This window comes from Scyliorhinus canicula, chromosome 3 (assembly GCF_902713615.1).
Source record: "Scyliorhinus canicula chromosome 3, sScyCan1.1, whole genome shotgun sequence".
NCBI lineage: Eukaryota > Metazoa > Chordata > Chondrichthyes > Carcharhiniformes > Scyliorhinidae > Scyliorhinus > Scyliorhinus canicula.
In genome coordinates, this window is record NC_052148.1 from 273,848,099 (window position 1) to 273,870,754 (window position 22,656).

At 48.4% G+C, this 22,656-nt stretch overlaps 1 protein-coding gene across 9 annotated transcripts in view; it reads right to left on the reverse strand.

Annotated features, from left to right (window-relative positions):
- LOC119963564 (serine/threonine-protein phosphatase 2B catalytic subunit alpha isoform) overlaps window positions 1-22,656 on the reverse strand; it is a 400,495-nt gene that overhangs the window by 29,590 nt on the left and 348,249 nt on the right. For all 9 annotated transcript variants that reach the window (XM_038792880.1, XM_038792881.1, XM_038792873.1 and 6 more), the window contains one exon: window positions 5,322-5,447. In XM_038792880.1, coding sequence (XP_038648808.1) covers window positions 5,322-5,447 — 126 coding nt within the window. The remainder of the gene's footprint in view (window positions 1-5,321; window positions 5,448-22,656) is intronic.

Consider the following 22,656-nt stretch of genomic DNA (forward strand, 5'->3'; position numbering starts at 1 on the left):
AAGTCACCCCAAAATGCTTCAGGCAGTGAACTATACTTGAATTGTAACCACTGTTGCCCTTGAGACATGTTGCAGCCAATTTGCACACGTAAAGCTCTCACCAACAGCGAAGGGAACTTTACCCATCTTCAGTTGCTTGACGATTGTCCCAACTCACTGTGGAGCAAAACTCTTCAAAACAACGTCATGGGATCTATAACACTGAGAGACAGGCAGGGCCTTGGTTTGATGCCTGGTCTGAAGGACAGATCCTCTGATAGTATGGCAGTGGGAGAAACAGCCTTCTGTGCTCAAGTCGCTGGAGCGGGGCCTGAACCCTAACCTTTCGATTGACAGGCGAGCGGGCCATCCAGAGAGCCAAGGCTGACAACAGTCGTTTGTTACACATCATTTCTTTATTCATTGCACCGTTTGTTCCATTTTTCTTAAGTTATTGGGTATTTAGTGAAGATGGAAACATGTTTAAGGCATCTCCAGTTCAAAGTAAGCCCACAAGGGATTGCACACCTTCTTAGTCAAACTTTGGTAGCTTAGAGGAAGCTTACACAGGCAAGGGACTGTTATATTTGGGTCACAGACTGTATTTAGCCTGTTGCACTAACAAGCATTTCCCATGGCTTGTGCACTGCTGCACAGCACCATCGCAGACATTGCTATCGTTTACTGAGTCACCCTGGAGCAGTCTGGAGTAGCCTGGATCAGATTACTGATCGGCCATAAAGGGTAGTCCTGCTCTTTTAGGAATTAATTTATGGGATGTGGGCGTCGCTCGCTGAGGCAGCATTTATCGCCCATCCCTAATTGGCCTTAAGAAAGAGGTGGTGAGCTGCCTGCTTGAACCTGCTGCAGTCCGTTCTGAACTTCCGTCAGCCCACAAGTGATTTTGGGCGGAATCTCAATTCCAGATATCTTTCTTACTTTTCCCATCACCCATAAATCAAATCAGTCTTTTGCTACCGTTACCATGAAATAGCCTGGTACCCCTTCAAACATCAACAGCCTGGTGCCCCATCTATTGGCAACTATGATGAGGATATTACTGTCAATGACTCACATTTGGAACAAGCTTTCTGTTCCATCTCTTTTCACAGTAACTTCATTTGAAGCCTACTTGTGACAATAAGCGATTTTCAATTCACCTCATGAATGAAACGCTCCAGAGCTGGCGAAATCAGTGTCTCTGGTTTGATTTAAATTGCATTGTGGAGCAAAGTGATGAATCTGTTTTGCCTTTGTGTGTGTGTGTGTATCTGAGAGGGCGTCCCTATGCTGCAGGAGATGGAGAGAGAGTTTGGCAGCGCAGTGAATAACGAGGGTGCTGTGCCGACATGTGGAAGCTGCTTGGTACCTCCTTCTTAAACTGTTTTCTTCGCAATCTGATGGAAACAGATTGGCTGCTTTGTGTACCCAGTCACAGCAGCTTTTATTTCCAATATTCCCAAGGAGCTTTTTATTGGCTTTAACTCAGTTTGCTCTGGGTTCCAGATTAACATAAATCTGCTAATTTATTGAGTGCACCGACACAGAAAAATGGGATTCCAGCAATTACATGTTAAGTTGTTCCTCATTCGAAATTAAATCAATAAATTGTGCAACTTCAGTCTTCTGGGTTTGTTCCACTTGTGGCCAATTCAATATTGGAAAGGTTTCCTGTCAGATTGAAAACAGGGCAAACAAAGCAAAGGAGAGATTTAACTCAACCTCCACCGTACGAGATTTATCTGGGATTCTCATTTTCTAACAACAACAAATTGCATTTAGATAGCACCCTTAAAGTAAGTAAAACACCTCAGTTGCCTCGCAGGAGGGATTCTCGAACAAAACCTGACACAGAGTCACATAAAGAGCTGCCAACCCTGGTGAGCAAAACCTTGGTCAAAGAGGAATGCCCGAAAGGAGAAGAGGGGGGGGGGGGGGGGGGGGGGGGGGAGGGAAAGGTTTGAGGAGGGGGTTCCAGAGGGTAGGGCCCTTGGGACTGAAGGCAAGGCCGCCAATGTCGGGTCCAGTTTGCAGCGATATGGGGGGGGGGGGTTTGAGGGGTTGCTCCTCATGTCCATCTAGATGGTGGAGCTTGTGGGTTTGGAAGGTGCTGTCTCAGAAAACTTAGCGAGTTCATAGAATCATAACATTTACAGTGCAGGAGACCATTCGGCCCATCGAGTCTGCACCAGCCCTTGGAAAGAGCACCTTACCCAAGCCCATACCTCCACCCTATCCCCGTAACCCAGTAACCCTACCTAACCGTTTTGGACACTAAGGGGTGATTTAGAATTTAGATTGTGGAAGGAAACCCGGAGGAAACCCACGCAGACACGGGGAGAAAGTGCAGATTCCGCACAGACAGTGGCCCAAGCTAGGAATCGAACCTGGGTCCTCAGCGCTGTGAGGCTGCAATGCTAACCACTACGCCACGTGCCGCCCTTGCCATTTCATTTTTTGAAAATAAATTTAAAGAACCCAATTTTTTTTTTCTTTCCACTTAAGGGGCAATTTAGTGCGGCCAATCCACCTACCCTGCACACCTTTGGGTTGTCACCGCCCAATAGTAATTCAGTGTCAACCCCCCTATCTCTGCCTATCCCCCTTGAAAAACGCCCTCCTAATCTGGGGAACCTCAGCCGCCCATATAAACTCTGAGATCATCCTATTTCTCGTACGGAAAAAGATTTGGGAACAATAACCGGGAGGTTTTGGAAAGCAAACAGGAACTTTGGCAGCACCGTCATCTTTACTGTCAGGAAATGCTCTTCACTAGATTTGTAACATCGGACAGCAAGCCATCTGCACACAGGGAGACCCGGTGCTACACCCCACCCCCCATCTCCCCTCACAATACCCCTCAACCCCCCACCCCCCCCTTGCAGGAGCCCTAAGCGACATTGCCAAAGGCTCAATCTTCAGCGCGAAAGGCAACAGAGAAAGTGGCCACCCCTGTCTCGTTCCCCGGGACAGACCGAAATACGGCGAGCTAACATTATTTGTGTGAACACTTGCCATCCGGGCCCTTTACAACAACCTAGCCCAATGTACAAATCTCACCATCCGGGCTCGATGCAACAACCTAGCCCAATGTACAAATCTCACCATCCGGGCTCTATGCAACAACCTAGCCCAATGTACAAACCCCTGCCCAAACCCAAACTGTCCCAAAACCTCAAACAAATACACCCACTCAACCCAGCCAAACGCTTTCTCCATATCCATAGACTCTATCGCCTCCATTTCCCGGCCCTCATGATCACATTCAACAATCTTCTAATGTTAGCCGACAGCCAAACCCCGTTTGGTCTTCGTCTATCACTCCCAGCACATCATCTATCACTCCCAGCACATCGTCTATCACTCCCGGCACATCGTCTATCACTCCCGGCACATCGTCTATCACTCCCGGCACATCGTCTATCACTCCCGGCACATCGTCTATCACTCCCGGCACATCGTCTATCACTCCCGGCACATCGTCTATCACTCCCGGCACATCGTCTATCACTCCCGGCACATCGTCTATCACTCCCGGCACATCGTCTATCACTCCCGGCACATCGTCTATCACTCCCGGCACATCGTCTATCACTCCCGGCACATCGTCTATCACTCCCGGCACATCGTCTATCACTCCCGGCACATCGTCTATCACTCCCGGCACATCGTCTATCACTCCCGGCACATCGTCTATCACTCCCGGCACATCGTCTATCACTCCCGGCACATCGTCTATCACTCCCGGCACATCGTCTATCACTCCCGGCACATCGTCTATCACTCCCGGCACATCGTCTATCACTCCCGGCACATCGTCTATCACTCCCGGCACATCATCTATCACTCCCGGCACATCATCTATCACTCCCGGCACATCGTCTATCACTCCCGGCACATCGTCTATCACTCCCGGCACATCGTCTATCACTCCCGGCACATCGTCTATCACTCCCGGCACATCGTCTATCACTCCCGGCACATCGTCTATCACTCCCGGCACATCGTCTATCACTCCCGGCACATCGTCTATTACTCCCGGCACATCGTCTATCACTCCCGGCACATCGTCTATCACTCCCGGCACATCATCTATCACTCCCGGCACATCATCTATCACTCCCGGCACATCGTCTATCACTCCCAGCACATCGTCTATCACTCCCAGCACATCGTCTATCACTCCCGGCACATCATCTATCACTCCCAGCACATCATCTATCACTCCCAGCACATCATCTATCACTCCCGGCACATCATCTATCACTCCCGACACATCATCTATCACTCCCGGCACATCATCTATCACTCCCGGCACATTGTCTATCACTCCCGGCACATTGTCTATCACTCCCGGCACATTGTCTATCACTCCTGGCACATCATCTATCACTCCCAGCACATCGTCTATCACTCCCAGCACATCGTCTATCACTCCCAGCACATCATCTATCACTCCCAGCACATCGTCTATCACTCCCGGCACATCATCTATCACTCCCAGCACATCATCTATCACTCCCAGCACATCATCTATCACTCCCGGCACATTGTCTATCACTCCCGGCACGTAGTCCTTTACACACGCTGTCAATAACTTGGTGTCAACGTTCAACAACGATATCGGGCCGTACGATTCACACTGCTCCGGGTTTTGTCCTTCTTTAAAATAAACAAAATAGATGCCCGAGACAATGTGGGCTCAAGCCCCCCTTGTCCACTGACTCATTGTACATCTCCATGAGTAGGAGCCCCAATTCCATGCCAGATCTTCCATAAAACTCCGCTGGGAACCAACCCGGACCTTCCCAGACTGCATCGCACCCATGGCTCATACCCTCATCCCGCTGGAGGCTCCAAACTGTACAGTCTCCGATAAAATGCCTCAAATTCCTCTTTCGCTTCCCACTGCCTCAGTGAGCACCTTACCCTCCACCGGAATCTTTCATCCGCCCAATCTCCCTCGCTGCCGCCTCAACTGCTGTGTAAGCATCCTGCTGGTCTTTTCCGCATGCTCATGCACCACCCCCCTGGCCCGCCACAGCTGCCCCACCACCTATCCCGTAGGCACCAGCTCAAACTCCATCTGGAGCCTGTTCCTTTCCTTCAACAAACAGCGCCTCGTCACAGGCCGTCGAGTATCTCCGCCCCACCTCCAGAATGGCCTCCACCAATCTTTGTCTTTTCACCTGCACCCTGTGCGCCCAAATCAAACCCCCCCCCCCCCTCAATCCCGTCCTGATTACCGCCTCCCACAACACCTTCTGACTCATACACCAGGGACCAGCCCGCGGACCGCTGTGACCTCCCGGAAGTCCAGCTGTTGAGGTATCGTTACAAACCTTTCTCCCCAACAAACGGCAAGGACCAAGTGAAGACATCCATGAAATTGGGCAGCCAGTAGGGGTGAGGGGAACAGTTGAACTGTCGAATATTCATGACGTTGTTTTCATATTTCAAAACCGCAGCTGGAAGACAGTTAAACAAAGAAATTAGGGAAATAAAGATCAGCAATTTTCTGTGAAGATCCAAACTTCATACAAGATCTATTCAAACATATTTCGGGTTCATTTTTCAGTTTATAACACCGAAATCTTATTGTAATCATCAACTGACTCAGCCCTAGGGGCCAGAATGGAAATTTGCCTCCAGAATTCACCGACTGGTGTAACACGGTGAAAACCTGATACAACGATGTCCGCAGTTTGTCAGCAGCAACGTTTAACGTGGATTTACAACATGACCCTGCCAACAAGAAGTTAGAAAATCATCACCCACAATCTAACTTATGAAGAACAGATTTTCTATTGTTTTTCAAAAGAAAACATTTTACTTTGGGAATGATGTGAGCCATTCTGTGATTTTATGATGTAATAATTAGCAGAGCAATTGAGTGGTGAATTGGCCACCCCAATGACATTAATGCAAATGTGCTGGGTACACCCCTCACTTCACCATGCCCCTCACTCGGAATGTGCTGACTTTTGCTGGCATCTCTGTAGTTAAATTCATCAACCACCCATCCCTCAATGTAGGTCCCTGGGAAGCGGCAACAGCAGAACCCATTCTTATCCCCACTGGACATGCTTCCAGCAAGGGTCCCTGGAAAGGTTACAGAAACAGGAGCCCAGGCTGATTCTTACCCTTGCCTTGTACAAGAGCGAGGAGGAGGAGGAGCACCATATTTACTGACCATAGAACTTACAGTGAAGAAGGAGGCCATTTGGCCCATCGAGTCTGCACCAGCCCTTGGAAAGTGCACCCTACTTAAGCCCACATTTCCGCATTTTCCCTGTAACCCAGTAATCCCACCTAACCTTTCTGGACACCAAGGACAATTTAGCATGGACAATCCACCTAACCTGCACATCTTTGGACTGTGGGAGGAAACCGGAGCACCCGGAGGAAACCCACGCAGACACGGGGAGGACATGCAGACTCCGCACAGACAGTGACCCAAGCCGGGAATCGGACCTGGGGCCCTGGAGCTGTGAAGCAACTGTGCTAACCACTGTGCTACCAAGCTGCCTGCTGCTACCATGCTGTGCCAACTGATGAACTCTCGCCTCGCTGTGTCCTTAACCTGGTTTGAAAGCTGTAGCTATTCACTTTAATACAGGTCTGGCCAATCAGGCTAGAATGCTCGTTTCATGCCCCACTCTGGCCAGGAATGGCCCTCTGCTCACTTACACCCAAACGTTAGCTGAACTTTAATGTCAAACAGATAAGTGGGACCTCTGCAGTGATTACAGTTAGACTGTAGCTTGTGTGAACTGACTGACAAAGCAGGAAGAAGCTAATTCACAGTCTCGCACTGTGGAAGGAGGAAGATTCAGAAATAACTAAACAATTAGGAGGTTTTTCTGAACACATTCACGCTATGATGCACTGTCAGATTGAGCAGAGCTTTCAGTCACACTTTGCTGATTTGTACAAAAGAATTGCAGGGTTTTTACTCCCAGACAGTTTAGAATTCATGAATACAAAAATAATCAACGAGCTCTTCCTGGACCTCAGGATGGAGGGAAACTGCTGCAGTCTCCTACATGATAGAGTTCAAGAGTACACATTTGTTGACTTAACTTTTCTTTGAAAGTTCCTGATATGAAATTTAGCACTATGTGAAATACTACTTAAAGAGTATCATAGATATCATAGAATTTACAGTGCAGGAGGAGGCCATTCGGCCCATCGAGTCTGCACCGGCTCTTGGAAAGAGCACCCTACCCAAGGTCAACACCTCCACCCTATCCCCATAACCCAGTAACCCCACCCAGCACTAAGGGTAATTTTGGATACTAAGGGCAATTTATCATGGCCAATCCACCTAACCTGCACATCTTTGGACTGTGGGAGGAAACCAGAGCACCCGGACACGCACACACGGGGAGGATGTGCAGACTCCGCACAGACAGTGACCCAAGCCGGAATCGAACCTGGGACCCTGGAGCTGTGAAGCCATTGTGCTATCCACAATGCTACCGTGCTGCCCTAAATATAAGCATCTGACCGGAGGCTATCTGGAAGTAATCACTCTCACCCATAGACATGTTCGGAAGAACATACAGGGATCGGAAATCAGTCTAAAGGCCAATTGCCCGCTTGAGTAGATCATGTTTCACACTCCCCAGCCTCCACAATATTCCCCCAAGTAAAAGCCAAACAGACACAATCTTTCACCAATGAAAATGATTCATTGAGAACGTCTCCACAGACTCTCCACCTACTGTCGCCTGTGGAACAGTCCAAAATGCTGATAGTCCAGTCGGTTCCACTGCACTGAAATCCGAGGGTCAGAGTAGCACTGTCCTCATCACTCAGGGAGAATGGGAACCTTTAGACAATGCAAATTTGGGTCAATGTTTTCACCCCCCCCCCTCCCCCCAATACCCCAACACAAAATGGAGATCAGAGAAAGAAAGATGCAGCACAGAAGGAGGCCTTTGCTTTGACAAAGAGTTTCCAGACTTGAAACGTTAGCTCCCTTCTCTCTCCTCAGACGCTGTCAGACCTGCTGAGATGGTCCAGTGTTTCCTGTTGTTTCAGATTCCAGCATCCGCAGTAATTTGCTTTAATATTCCCGTTCTGGCAAATCTCCTCTGCACCCTCCCCAACACCCTGACATCTTTCTTCCAAAATGGGACTATGTCCACCCACGCCGGCGTAAAAACACTGGAGTTTTACTCCAGAGATTCCTGCAACAAAGTACAGCTAATTCAATACCCTGCAGGGGTCTAGCAAGGACCCAGAGTAAATCTCGCAGCTTTAGCTGCGGATACGGGCCCCCGCACTTCCGGTTTGGAGTCCGCGCATGCGCAGGGCGGGTCTGATGCAGAGAATAAATCTGTTAGGATGGCATTCACAGGGCAGCACGGTGGCACAGTGGTTAGCATTGCTGCCTCACGGCGCCGAGGTCCCAGGTTCGATCCCGGCTCTGGGTCACTGTCTGTGTGGAGTTTGCACATTCTCCCCGTGTTTACGTGGGTTTCGCCCCCACAACCCAAAAGATGTGCAGCGTAGGTGGATTGGCCACGCTAAATTGCCCCTTAATTGGAAAAAAATTGATTGAGTACTCCAAAAAAAAATTTTTTTAATAAAGGATGGCATTCACTGCAGTTCAGAAGAATGAGGGGGGGTTCTCATAGAGATTTATAAAATATCTAACAGGACCGGACAGGGTAGATGCAGGAAGGATGTTCCCGATGGTGGGCGTGTCCAGAACCAGGGGTCACAGTCTGAGGATACGGGGTAGACCATTTCAGACAGAGATGAGGAGAAATTTCTTCACCCAGAGAGTTATGAGCCTGTGGAATTCGTTACCACAGAAGGTAGTTCAGGTCAAAATAAAAATAATAATAATCTTTATTAGTGTCAAAAGTAGGCTGCCATTAACACTGCAATGCTATGTTTTGGCTCTTGGAGCTAAAGGAATCAGGAGATATGGGGGGAAAGCGGGAACAGGTTACGGAGTTGGGTGATCAGCCATTATCACAATGAACGACGGCATGGTATTACACTGGTTAGCACTGTTGCTTCACAGCTCCAGGGCCCCAGGTTCGATTCCCGGCTTGGGTCGCGATGTGTGTGGAGTCTGCACGTTCTCCTCGTGTCTGCGTGGGTTTCCTCCGGGTGCTCCGGTTTCCTCCCACAAGTCCTGAAAGACGTGCTGTTAGGTGAATTGGACATTCTGAATTCTCCCTCAGTGTACCCGAACAGGCGCCGGAGTGTGGCGACTAGGGGCTTTTCACAGTAAATTCATTGCAGTGTTAACGTAAGCCTACTTGTGACAATAAAGATTATTATAATGGCGGAGCAGGATGGAAGGGCCAAATGCCTCCTCCTGCTCCTATTTTCTATGTAAAGCAGAGAGGCTGAGGTGGTAGAAGATCTGGTTTACCGGAGACAAATGCTCATTTGTTAGGGCCGTACTGGGTAACATGTATTTAAAGAACCTCCAAGTTTTTAAACTCTGTTGCAGCAACATTTTAGTCAGGGTTTATTTCTGAACAAATATCTGAACAGGCAGTGCCCGGCAAGGGCATTGACACTTCTGTGCTGTCCTTTGAAAATAAAATATGGAAGTTTTGGCCAGTTAATGTCTCTAGCTAGCACATCTTAGTGATTGACGATGCACGTTTAGAAAGAGCAGCCAGACCCAGTGACAGAAATCTCATCATTGTTTATTGCAAATAGAAAAATGAATAAACTTAAGATCAAACGCAGACACAGTTTGAGGCTGGACCAGCCGGTTAGCAACGTCAGACTCCACTTTAACCCCAGGCTGCATCTTCTTCATTACCAAGATCACCTCCTTCACCTCTGCACCATCACCTGGCTCTGCCTGGGCCTCATTCCATCTGCTATGGAAATCCATGCCTTTGCGACCTCTAATGCTCTCCCGGCTGCACTCCAATATTCTACCCTTCATCTCACCCAAAACCCCACTGCCAGAATCCTGGTTTACACCATGTCCTTCACACCATCAGCCCTGTGCACCCTGACCCACACTGACCCCTGGTCAGGAAAACCTCCCTCTAATTTGACATTCTCATCCTGGTTTTCAAATCCCTCCGTGGCCTCACCGTTCCCCATCTCCACAACCTTCTTCAGCCTTAAAACATGTCAAATCTCTGCATTCCCCTTTCAGTTCCAGAACTCCCTCCCTACATCTCTCTCTGCTTCTTTCAGATACTCCATAAACCCCTGCTGCTAATCCTTTGGTCACCTGTCTCAATATTTTATGATGTGGAGATGTGGCGTTGGACTGGGGTGAGCACAGTAAGAAGTCTGACAACACCAGGTTAAAGTCCAACAGGTTTGTCTAGAATCACTAGCCTTCGGAGCCTACCTCCTTCCTCAGGTGAGTGCTCAGGACTCAGCTGATGAAGAGCTGTGCTCCGAAAGCTAGTGACCACAAACAAACCTGTTAATATTGTATGTTTGACAATTCAGACTCAAAACATTAGCTTCCTTCTCTCTCCACAGATGCTGTCAGACCTGCTGAGATTGTCCAGTATTGTGTCTGTGTTAATATTTTATCACCAGGTTAAAGTCGAACGGGTTTATTTGGAACCATGAGCTTTCGGAGCGTAGCTCCATCATCAGGTGAGTGAAGGAGCAGCGCTCCAAAAGCTAGTGATTCCAAAGAAGCCTGTTGGACTTTAACCTGGTGTTGTAAGACTTCTTACTGTGCTCACCCCAGTCCAACGCCGGCATCTCCACATCATTAATGTTTTATGTTCTTCAGTTTCAAACTTTGTCTGATGGGTTTGTGTGAAGTATCCTGGGGATGGTTCACTATGCTGAAGGTACTATGTAAATGCAGGTTGTTCTGTGTTTGTTTTAACCACTGTTGATTTAGAATTGACAAGCAAATGCTCGGAGGTTAGAAAAATTAAGGTTAAAGCTTTAAGAAGGGCAGAGTTAAGTTATGGAGTTGGAATTCCTCAGATGTCACGGAGATAATGCTGATGAGATTGAGAGATCTCTTTCAATCAAAATCCTCAAATGCTTTGCAGCCACAATCAACAATGTCAACAGGAAGTTAGATATGCAACTGGAGGCAAGAGAAGATCTCCACAGGCTTGCCCCACTTCTGACTCAATGGCAATTCTGTGGCCAAAAGTGGAGGTACACAGAAGTCAGGGCAAGTCCTCTAGTCAGATCCCAGTCGATGCACCATGTACGGTCAGACTGATAGGAGACATGACTCTGAACACATGGCTCAGAGAACACTCACCAAAAATATTGATCCAGAGGATCAGAGGCCCGAGTAAGGAGGGCTAGTTTCCTACCTAGACCCACACTCCCCTGTCTCATCCCCACAACATCACCTAACCTGCACATCTTTGGACACTAAGGGTCAATTTATCACGGCCAATCCTCCTAACCTGCACATCTTTGGACACTAAGGGTCAATTTAACACGGCCAATCCACCTAACCCGCACATCTTTGGACTGTGGGAGGAAACCGGAGCACCCGGAGGAAACCCACGCAGTACGGGGAGAATGTGCAGACTCCGCCTGGAGCTGTGAGGCAGCAGTGCTAACCACTGTGCCGTCCCTATTTCTGGATTTTAATTGGGATGACAGAATGCTCCGGAATGGTTGTGAATAGAACATAGAACAGTACAGCACAGAACAGTCCTCGATGTTGTGCCGAGCAATGATCACCCTACTTAAACCCACGTAACCCGTATACCCGTAACCCAACAATCCCCCCATTAACCTTCCACTACGGGCAATTTAGCATGGCCAATCCACCTAACCTGCACATCTTTGGACTGTGGGAGGAAACCGGAGCACCCGGAGGAAACCCACGCACACACGGGGAGAATGTGCAGACTCCGCCTGGAGCTGTGAGGCAGCAGTGCTAACCACTGTGCCGTCCCTATTTCTGGATTTTAATTGGGATGACATAATGCTCCGGAATCGTTGTGAATGGGGAGGTCTCCATGAATGTAAAGACTAATCTCCAGGTCATTGCTATGAACAATCCAGGAAGCAGATCATTGGGATTTGAACATATGCTGTTTTCATTTCTGTGAGCATTTCCCTGTATCCGTTGTAATCTGGAGATCTTGTGGTGCAGTGGATGGAGTCTGTCCTTCTGAGCCAGAATCTCTGGGCTCAAGTCCCAGCTCAGCACTTGTTGGCCATTGAAGGTGTGTTCATAATATGGCCAAACAGGTTGACTATCAATCTGTAAACCCTCCCCCAGTGCCTGATGGCAGACAGTAAGAGTGGGAGAGTTTCCAGATCAGTCAAACTGCAGAAGGCAATGGTAAACCCACAGCAGCATCTTGCAAAAAAATCATCTTGGAGCAACCCAATGAAAGTCCATGGCCGCTGAGGGCAGGGTACACGGAGGAGGGGGAGTGTCAAATATATGACATTGTTAAAGAGTTTGTCCAATTCACATCTGGTATGCAAAGACATTGAACTGCACCTTCAGATTTATGTAGATTCACCCTCCCCCCCCCACCCCCCCTCCTTAAATTGCCTCTGCCATGAATCTGCCGTCTCACTCCATCCTGAAGTCTCGTAGTATTCACCTCATTCTTGACTACATTCTCTGCTTGTGTCACCTGCAAACTTTAACATTATGTCAAGTATACCCAGGTCCAAACCGTTCATATATATCTATATATATATATATATATGGAAAAACGGCAGTGGTTCTAATCCTAGCCCCATGGACACTGTTCATATTTTCCTTCAGTCTGAAAAGCAACGATTTACCCCTTCCCCACTGTTCCCTGTGCCTTGATTCACCCGAGGAAGGAGCTGTGCTCCGAAAGCTAGTGATTCGAAACAAACCTGTTGCACTTTCACTTCACCTGGTGTTGTACGACTTCTTACTGTTCCCTGTGCCTCAGACAGACCTGTGGCCACGGACAGAGGCAGGAGCCTTCAAAGCTTCTAATCCTGGAAAATTCTCGGATTAGAAAACCGAAGACCCTGACCGCTCCCATCCAGCAAGACTCCAGACTGGAGTTTCTGAAAACGTGCGCAAGGATTCATCGCCGCTGTACAAGATTCGCAGCAGCTCACCATTGCCCTCTCCTTCTCTGGGGGCAATTGGGGATGAGTAACACACGTTGACCCAGCCAGCGACTTCCGCATCCCATGAAGGAACTCAAAAAACAGAGATTCCCAATATTGTTCATGACTTCTCATTTTTCCTGCTTAATATTTTAATGATTTCAGCATTGACCCGACACAGAAACAGGCTGATGGGGGGGGGGGAGAATTATCCTAAAGTTAATTTAGCTTTTTTAAATACAATGTATTCCAGAAGTTCTGGTGGGGCTGTGAGGAATTGTGTTGCCAGTTCAGTCTTTACCTGCTCTGTCTATTCACAGCATTCCAACCAATGTAAACCCTGTATCTGCTGTTTTATTTGGAAACTATGGGCACGATTCTCCCGCTATTCAATGACATTTATTCACTTTTTTGGGCCCTGGGGAGTTTCTCACCGGATTGGCCACACTTAGAATTACTTTCAGCCCTGGGGAGCTGAATTCCGAGATTGGGCCGCCATTTTGAAACAGTGCCCCGTTCTCTCAGTGAGCTTATGGGTCTCCCCACACCCCCGAGCAAGGTCACCCTTTGCACACATGGACACTACCCCAAGTGAAGACACACCGCTGTGGGGTCCCCGGGGGTCACCCCTCTTCAGGCCTCCCCACGCTCCCTTACAGCACCCTCTCCCTTCTAGAATCTCCACCCATCACCCCTCCAGCCTCACAGAGGCCCCCACTTACCTGCCGTGCAGTACCCCACCCTTCAAACCCCCCCCCCCTCCACCCTCATTGTATAGGTATGGCCCCTTCGCCCCCTGGCACCCGGGCAGTGCTGCTGCTCCGGCACTTATCCCGACCACGCTAGGGGTCTCCGAAGGCCTGAGAGACCCCCGGGTGCCGCTCGGCCTGGTCCATGTTTGTGCGGACCCCCACTGATTGGCACCTGGCTGCAGCCTCCCTGGGGAGGCCGGAAACTCGAGGGAGGCCGGTGGATCCCGGGTAGGTAGGTCGTAAGTAGGTTTAAGACCTACTTAGGGGAGCATCATTCAGTCACGCCCATTTGGGGGGGGTTCGGACTCCGACGGAGGCTGTCAGGAGATCCGCTTGTGGCCTATCCCGGGATTCTCCGGATGCATTGCACTCAAGCGAGAGTACAACACGGCCGGAGGGTCGTGGGGAAAGTCGCCATGCAAGGCTGACCATTTGGGGAGATGTTATGTTGCCAACGTTATGTGCGGTTCTGCAGTAGGAGCAGGGAATGGACTCATTAACTCCCTGTGCTACCCCACACAGCGGCTGGCCATGCACAACCTGAAACGGTGAAAAGCATCAACTATGATTTCATTCAAGGGCAGCATGGTGGCCTAGTGGTTAGCACAACCGCCCCACGGCGCTGAGGTCCCAGGTTCGATCCCGGCCCTGGGTCACTGTCCGTGTGGAGTTTGCACATTCTCCCCGTGTTTGCGTGGGTTTCACCCCCACAACCCAAAGATATGCAGAGTAGGTGGATTGGCCGCGCTAAATTGCCCCTTAATTGGAAAAAATAATTGGGTAATCTAAAATTTAAAAAAAAACAAAAAAAAACTATGATTTCATTCTCACGCCTGCCACTAACGTTCAGGGAGGGCCGCGCTGTCAGACTGCCCACCTGCGAATGGGATGTTAAACTGAATGGCTGCCTGCTGTCTCAGGCGGTTAGGGAAGATCCCGCATCGTTATTCCGAAGAAGGGGAGACGAATTCTCCCTGGTGTCCTGCACCAATCTTTGTCCCTCCACCACCACCACTAAAAACAGGTGACCCAGCCACCATCACATTGGGCGCAATTGCCACAGCCTCCACGGGCTGCTTTGCGGAGGTAGGACTGGAAGACCCCGCCAATGGGAAGGGATGGAAGACCCCGCCAATGGGAAGGGATGGAAGACCCCGCCAATGGGAAGGACTGGAAGATCCTGCCAATGGGAAGGGATGGAAGACCCCGCCAATGGGAAGGGATGGAAGACCCCGCCAATGGGAAGGGATGGAAGATCCCGCCAATGGGAAGGGATGGAAGACCCCGCCAATGGGAAGGGATGGAAGACCCCGCCAATGGGAAGGGATGGAAGACCCCGCCAATGGGAAGGGATGGAAGACCCCGCCAATGGGAAGGGATGGAAGACCCCGCCAATGGGAAGGGATGGAAGACCCCGCCAATGGGAAGGGATGGAAGACCCCGCCAATGGGAAGGGATGGAAGACCCCGCCAATGGGAAGGGATGGAAGACCCCGCCAATGGGAAGGGATGGAAGACCCCGCCAATGGGAAGGGATGGAAGACCCCGCCAATGGGAAGGGATGGAAGACCCCGCCAATGGGAAGGGATGGAAGACCCCGACAATGGGAAGGGATGGAAGATCCCGTCCAATGGGTTTTGTGGGAGTTTGCTGCGCGCAAGCGGATTGCAGTGTTTCTTAGCGACCCCACCTCCAGAGTACTGCTCCAGTTGTGTGGTTGTTTCAGAGGTTCCCTGGTGAAAGGTTCTACAAATGCAAGTCTTTCATTGTTTCCAATGATATAAACACACCCCTGTTTCTGAGAGCTTTGGTGAGGTTTTGAGTGGAAAGATTGCAATTAATCTTTGCAAACACTTCTTGCAGTACAAAATCGGAAAATGCCAAAAGGGGCCAGGCAGCGTCGGTGGAGAGAGAGGAGCAGTGTTAGTGGACAGGATGCTCCACCCCCTCTGCAGTCTGTTTCCCGGTGTTGGAGGCAGGCCCGCCATTGCCCACCAGTGAGATCTTCCCGTCCTGCTACCGTCGAAGGGTTTTCCTGTTGCTTGCACCGCCCCCCCCCCCCCCCCCCCCCCCCCCCCCCCACACCCCACCCCCTTGTAGCCGAGGAATCGAGAGATCCTGGTGGGAACTTATCATAGAATCTCTACAGTGGAGAAGGAGGCCATTTGGCCCATCGAGTCAGCAATGCCCTTGCGAAAGAGCACCCTAAGTAGACGCACTCCCTCAACCTGTCCCTGTAACCCTGAGGAAACCCACGCAGACACGGGGAGAACATGCAAACTCCGCACAGACAGTGACCCGAGGCCGGAATTGAACCTGGGACCCGGGCGCTGTGAGGAGGCAGTGCTAACCACCGTGCCACCGTGCTGTCCATAATTAACTCTATTTCTCTCTCCAGTTACGCTCTCTGACTTGCTGAGGATCTTCCAACATCTTCTATTTTTATTTTGGGTTTTCAGCATCTGCCGGATTCTGCTTTACTCCAGCTGGCTTTATAGTCAGCGATTGGCGTCATGCTTAATGTAAGTGATAATGCTCTGATCACTAGGATCGGAGCTCAATTCCTCCTGGATTTTTACAAACATCTGAATATTTGGACCTTTTTAATATAAATCCTGCGGATTGAATTCTCTGACAAGATTTACTGCTTTTCAGATCATTCTACAGGTTTGAGCGAAGTCACCCAACTGGTCATTTCCCATTTTGCGATATTTTCTTCATCAATGCTCCTGCCATTTCTTCCCACCCGAAAGTGGCAGATGCAGCACTGGGGAATTATCAGTCCATGCGATATTTTCACAGTCATTTTGATTCTGTTGCTATGGAAATTCATGGCACATTTATTAACATGTTGCGAATATTGAAAAAAACCCCCACACAAGAATGGCTAATGTCTGCTAATGTTGGTGCTGAGAACCTTGGACGGTTAACAGAAGTAACATCAATGCCAGGCATTGGAGCATCACTCTATTCGATTCGCTCCACCATTGGCATCTGCACATTCAGCTACCTGGGCCTCAACTTCCAGAATTCCCTCCCTAAACCTCTCCCATCTTCCTTTCTCCCTTTAAGATTCACCTCTCCCCAAATAAAAGCATAAGAAATAGAGACAGAAGTTGTCCATAAGACCCCCTCAAGCCACCTCCACCAATCCTTGCAATCAAGGCTGATATTTGCCCTCATTTATTTTTTTAAAAAAAAGTTAGAGTACCCAATTATTTTTTCCAATTAAGGGGAAATTTAGCGTGGCCAATCCACCTAACCTGCACATCTTTGGGTTGTGGGGGCGAAACCCACACAGACACGGGGAGAATGTGCAAACTCCACATGGACAGTAACCCAGGGCCGGGATTCGAACCCGGGTCCTCAGCGCCGTGAGGCAGCGTTTACCCTCATTTTAATATGATTTAATAAATCAAGACAGCATTGTCAGAGACCCCTCCCACCCAGGCTTTGCTTTCTTCCAGACCCTTCCATCAGGCAGAAAGTACAGAAGTCTGAAGACTCGCACATCCAGACTTAGGAACAGCTGCTTCCCCACAGCTACAAGACTCCTCAACGACTTCCCCTCCGTCTGATCTGTTCCCTACAAGAACACTATTCATGACTCCCTATGCTGCTCTTGCTCATGTATTTGCTTTGTTTGGCCCCTTGTTCCGCACTGTAACCAATCACTGTTTGTGGATGTACCATTTGTCAATGTACTCTGTCGATTATTCTTTTGTCTACTATGTACGTACTGTGTACGTTCCCTCGGCCGCAGTAAAATACTTTTCACTGTACTTCGGTACATGTGACAATAAATCAAATCAAATCAATTTTCACTTTCTCACCTGATCCCGACATTCCTTGATTCCCTCAATGTCAAAAAATCTATTGATCTCTGCCTTGGATTTATCAAATGACAGAGATCCACAGCTCTCCAGGGTAGAGAATTCCAAAGATCATCAATCCACTGTGTGAAGACATTCCTCTCCCCCCCCCCCCCAATCAGGGGAAATCAACCTTTCAGCATCGAATGCTGTCAAGCCCACACAGCCATTGGCACTTCCAAATTCCAGAGCCCAGGTCCAATCCATTAAATCTCTCTCACATCCCAGGATGTCTGCATAATGGCTGAGGTTCATAATCTGCTGATAACGTTCCTGCTTTGCTATATTTGTTGATGGTAGAACGGTTATTTAAATGTAAATTGCTGCTTTCCCATTGGAGAAATCGGACCCGAACAAAAGGCGACTGGTTTAATTTTTTTAAGATGTGTTCATTCATGGGACATGGGGGTCGCAGGCTATGCCAGCATTTATTACCCATCCCTAATTGAGGGGCAGTTCAGAGTCAACACCATTGCTGTGGGTCTGGAGTCACATGTAGGCCAGATCGGGTAAGGACGGCAGATTTCCTTCCCTAAAAGTCATTGGTGAACCAAATGGGTTTTTACGACGACCGACAAGATTCCATGGCCATCATTAGACTTTTAATTCCAGACTTCTACTGAATTCAAATTTTGTCATCTGCCGTGATGCCCTGGAGCCCAGAGTTTTATGCTGGGTTTTTAGGATTACTAGTCCAGTAACAATACCACTAAACCACTGCCTCCCGGGAGAGGGAACGATGGTTACGAAAGATGGTTACATATTTATCTGAAGTCGAATAAGTAGAAGATGAGGATGAAGTAAATGTTTTCCTCACCATGATTTTGAGGTGGTGTCTAACCAACGTTGCCCCCGAAAAACTATGGAATATTCTGAAATTAATGACATTCTGGATGCATATTATGGCATGGCTAGGAATTAAATTGCACAGAGAGTTGCATTCGAGAAAGGAAGCAGTTGCCAAGTGAAGCTGTTGTAGATTAAATTCTTGAATTAAAGAAACTCTCTCCTCACGGAGGGTCTGGTTCAAACTTAGAGGCATGTTTGTCGGAGACGTAAAGGACAATAAAATCCAGGCCAGGCTGATATGGAACGAGGCCTGTGATGAGGTCACAGCCTTGGAAATGGTTGAAAATCGCAAGGGAATTCTTTTCCTGAACCGATGGAGAGGAAGAAATTTAGATTGTTTAAATGCCCCCCCTTTCCAGTCAAAGTGCTCTGACTGTGGATGACCCCTCAGGGGTATCTTCCGCTCACAGCCGTGCACCAGTCCGACATTGTGGCGGATCTGAAGCTAGATCAGGAGCCTGTAAATCTTGGAATATGCACATGATAGATACGGAAACAGAAGCTGATGTTATCAAGCAGGATAAGATTAAAAGTTGTACTCGGTCAAAGAGCAAGAAAAACAGCACACAGTTGATAAAAGACACATTTCCAGCGGCCACAGTCAGCGACTCACAACTCGCTTCCATCACTGATACAACTGCAGCAGAGTGGGTTATCTCAGAATACAACATGTGCCTACGCCACATCCCCCTACACACAACTGGTGAGAAACGTGCGAGTTATTCCAATAACAGTATTGCAGCATTATGTGAAGTTAGTGTCAGGGTGGAACATGGCGATACATCCGAATACCAGCCATTGGGAGCAGTTGGAACCGATGGAAGAAAATCCAAAGTGATGGGGAGAAAGTAGCTCAAGAAGATAGGGTCAAACTGGGCCAAGTTATTGTGGGCGGCACGGTAACACAGTGGTTAGCACTGTTGCTTCACAGTGCCAGGGACCCAAGTTCGATTCCCGGCTTGGGTGACTGTGCGGAGTCTGCATGTTCTCCCCGTGTCTGCGTGGGTTTCCTCCGGGTGCTCCGGTTTATTCCCACAAGTCCTGAAAGACGTGCTTGTTAGGTGAATTGGACAGTATGAATTCCCTCTCGGTGCACCCGAACAGGCGCCGGAATGTGACGACTAGGGGATTTTCACAGTAACTTCATTGCAGAGTTAATGTGAGCCTAACCGTGACAATAAAGATTATATCATTATTATTAAAGTAAGGATCAGTGAGAGTCCATCCGACATTGAGAAGCTGTTGCTTAGAGACCGTGAAGTGGTTTTTTCAGCGAACAAGACCAACCAATAAAATTGGGTATTACAAGGCCGAAATCAGGGCACAGCCTCAGACTCGGAAACCCGCATTCTTTAGGCTCGACTATTGCAGCACACTCTCGGCTAGTCTCCAGCATCCGACTTTCCATAAACGTGGTCAGCCAAGTGTCTGCTGTCTGCGTCCTAACTCACACCAAGTCCCATTTACCCATCAGCCCCGTGCTCACTGACCTATACTAGCCCCCGGTTAAACACCGCCTCATTTTTTAAATCCTCATCCCCGTTTTCAAATCTCTCCCTTTGTAACCTCCTCCAGCCCCACAACCACGCTAAACCTCTGCGCTCAGCGCGGTAATCATTCACACTTTTAATCACTCGGACTGCCTGGCTCCAAGCTCTGATATTCCACCCCTCCTTAAATACCTTTTGTCTTTCTACCTCTCTTCCAGCTTGAAGACATTCCTTAAAATCTGCCTCTTTTGGTTGTGGTTTTGATCACCTGCCCTTACGCGGCAGTTTCATTTTCGTCTGTAAAACGTTCCTTTGCTGCATCTTGGGGCATTTTATTATGCCGACGAGGCTATTTAAATACAACTTATCGTTGTTACTTTAGATGGTTGGGGTAACAGGCAGCTGCAATTCAGTTTCCTAATGAGGAATAGAAGTGCGAGGGGGAAAAAAGGTGAAGGGAACAGGAACCATCAGCGTGACCGTCAACTGCGACTGTAATAATAATAATTTAAAAAAAAAAAAAAAAATTTAGAGAGCCCAATTATTTTTTCCAATTAAGGGGCAATTTAGCGTGGCCAATCCACCTAACCTGCACATCTTTTGGGTTGTGGGGGTGAAACCCACGCAGACACGGGGAGAATGTGCAAACTCCACACGGACAGTGATCCAGGGTCGGGATTCGAACCCGGGTCCTCAGCGCCGTATAATAATCTTTCTTAGTGTCAGAAGTAGACTGATATTAACACTGCAATGAAGTTACTGTGAAAATCCCCTAGTCGCCACTGATACACACACACGCAAACTGGCACTTAAAAATTCAAAACAGAATTTACAATCAAATTGCAGAAGCATTTCCTTAATAAGCACAACATATCTACAGTCAGCACCAGAGGTCTGTATCCATCAACTGTTCACAGCCTGTAAAAATGACCAAGTATTTTTCCTTTGCAGATTTGGATTTGGTAGTGGGCGGGGAGGGGAATAACAAATGTCTCCAAACACTCAGCAAGCATCAGTTGTAAACCACCCACTTATTGTTACAGACTGACCATTAATCCTTTAATATATTAATATATACAAACTAGACTTGCAGGTGACAAATCATCCATCTAAATCGACTTCATTCAGGTCATTTACTAATGACAATTAATAGCTTGCATTTATATAATGCAGTGTAGATAAGGGTGAAGCGGTGAATGTGGCATATCTGGGTTCTCCGAAGGCCTTTGTTGAAATGCCACAGAAGAGGTTGCCATGCAAGATTAGGGCTCATGAGATTGGAGGTTACTTATTAACATGGATCGGGTAAATCCGACGCAGACATATTCAAGTGACACTAACTGCTCACTTGAATATGCAAATCTGGATCACGTCCATTGAGGGTGAAAAACCAATGGGTCATTGAATAAAAAACTCAATTTGAAAAAATATATATTTTTTAATGTTATGAGTTATAAAAGAGTGTAGACGGTGTGGCTCAGTGAGCACAGGAATGTTGAGTGAATGGGATTTGGAGGCAGACAGCAGAGGTTTGGTTGGGCTCAAGGTATCAGTCTGCCAAGGAGTCTATTGGGATAGTCAAGTCCAGATGGAACAATGGCGTGGCCAAGAGATTTAGCAGCAGATATGTACAGACAGGGTGGAAATAGGCACTCTTGCTAAAACCACAAACCAGCAACAAAATATTTGATCGGACTCGAGTCAGATATTCAGGGTAACGTGAGAATTAACTAACCAGAGGGGAAACTTTACAAAGTCATTCCAGCCCACAAACAGGTTTTGGCACAACTGGTCTACACTGGTGTTTCTGCTCCACACAAACCTTCAGGGGTACTTTATCTCCCCCATCATCTGCCTCTCCCTTCAAGTAGCAGGCCAGAGGGCATTGGCGAGCATGGACTTCCACCGAGTTGCTCCAAGATACTTCCCGTACCAGCCTCCCCGGACAGGCGCCGGAATGTGGCGACTAGGGGCTTTTCACAGTAACTTCACTGAAGCCTACTCGTGACAATAAGCGATTTTCATTTTTCATTTTCATAACTGCTCACAGTGTGGACTAACCAAGGTTCGATACACGTATACCATACCTTCTCTGCCTGTGCATCAGCGGGTAAGCACTCTCGCCTCCATAACCAGAAGTTTCCAGGTTCAAATCCCACCTCAGCACTTGAGCTCAAAGACAAGGCCGGGATACCATACCAGTGCTGAAGGAGCGCTGCCTTTGGGATGACACCGAGGCCCGTCCACTCTCTCAGGCGGCCATGAAATATCCCATGGTAATAATTTGTAGGGATCTATCCCTGTTGTCCTAGCAATCTTCATGCCACAACCAGCATCACAAGAACATGATTACACTGCTGTTTGTGGGAGCTTGCTGTGCATACATTGGCCACCGCGTATCCTAAACCCAAGTACATTGAAAAATATACTGCATTGGCTGGAAAGCACTTTGAGATGTTCATCTCTTGTGAAAGGCGCTATATAAATGCAAGATTCCCCCCCCCCCACTCTATTCTGCTTTCCAGTTAAAGCGGATGGTGCAAGGTGAAGCAGAGTTTTCTGCTTTGGAATGTGGAACTGTGAAAAATCCGAGTCTCCAGCATTATTCTCCCACCGTTACTGAACTCGCTCACCCCCTCCCACCCCACACTCCCACCCCCTCCCACCCCAC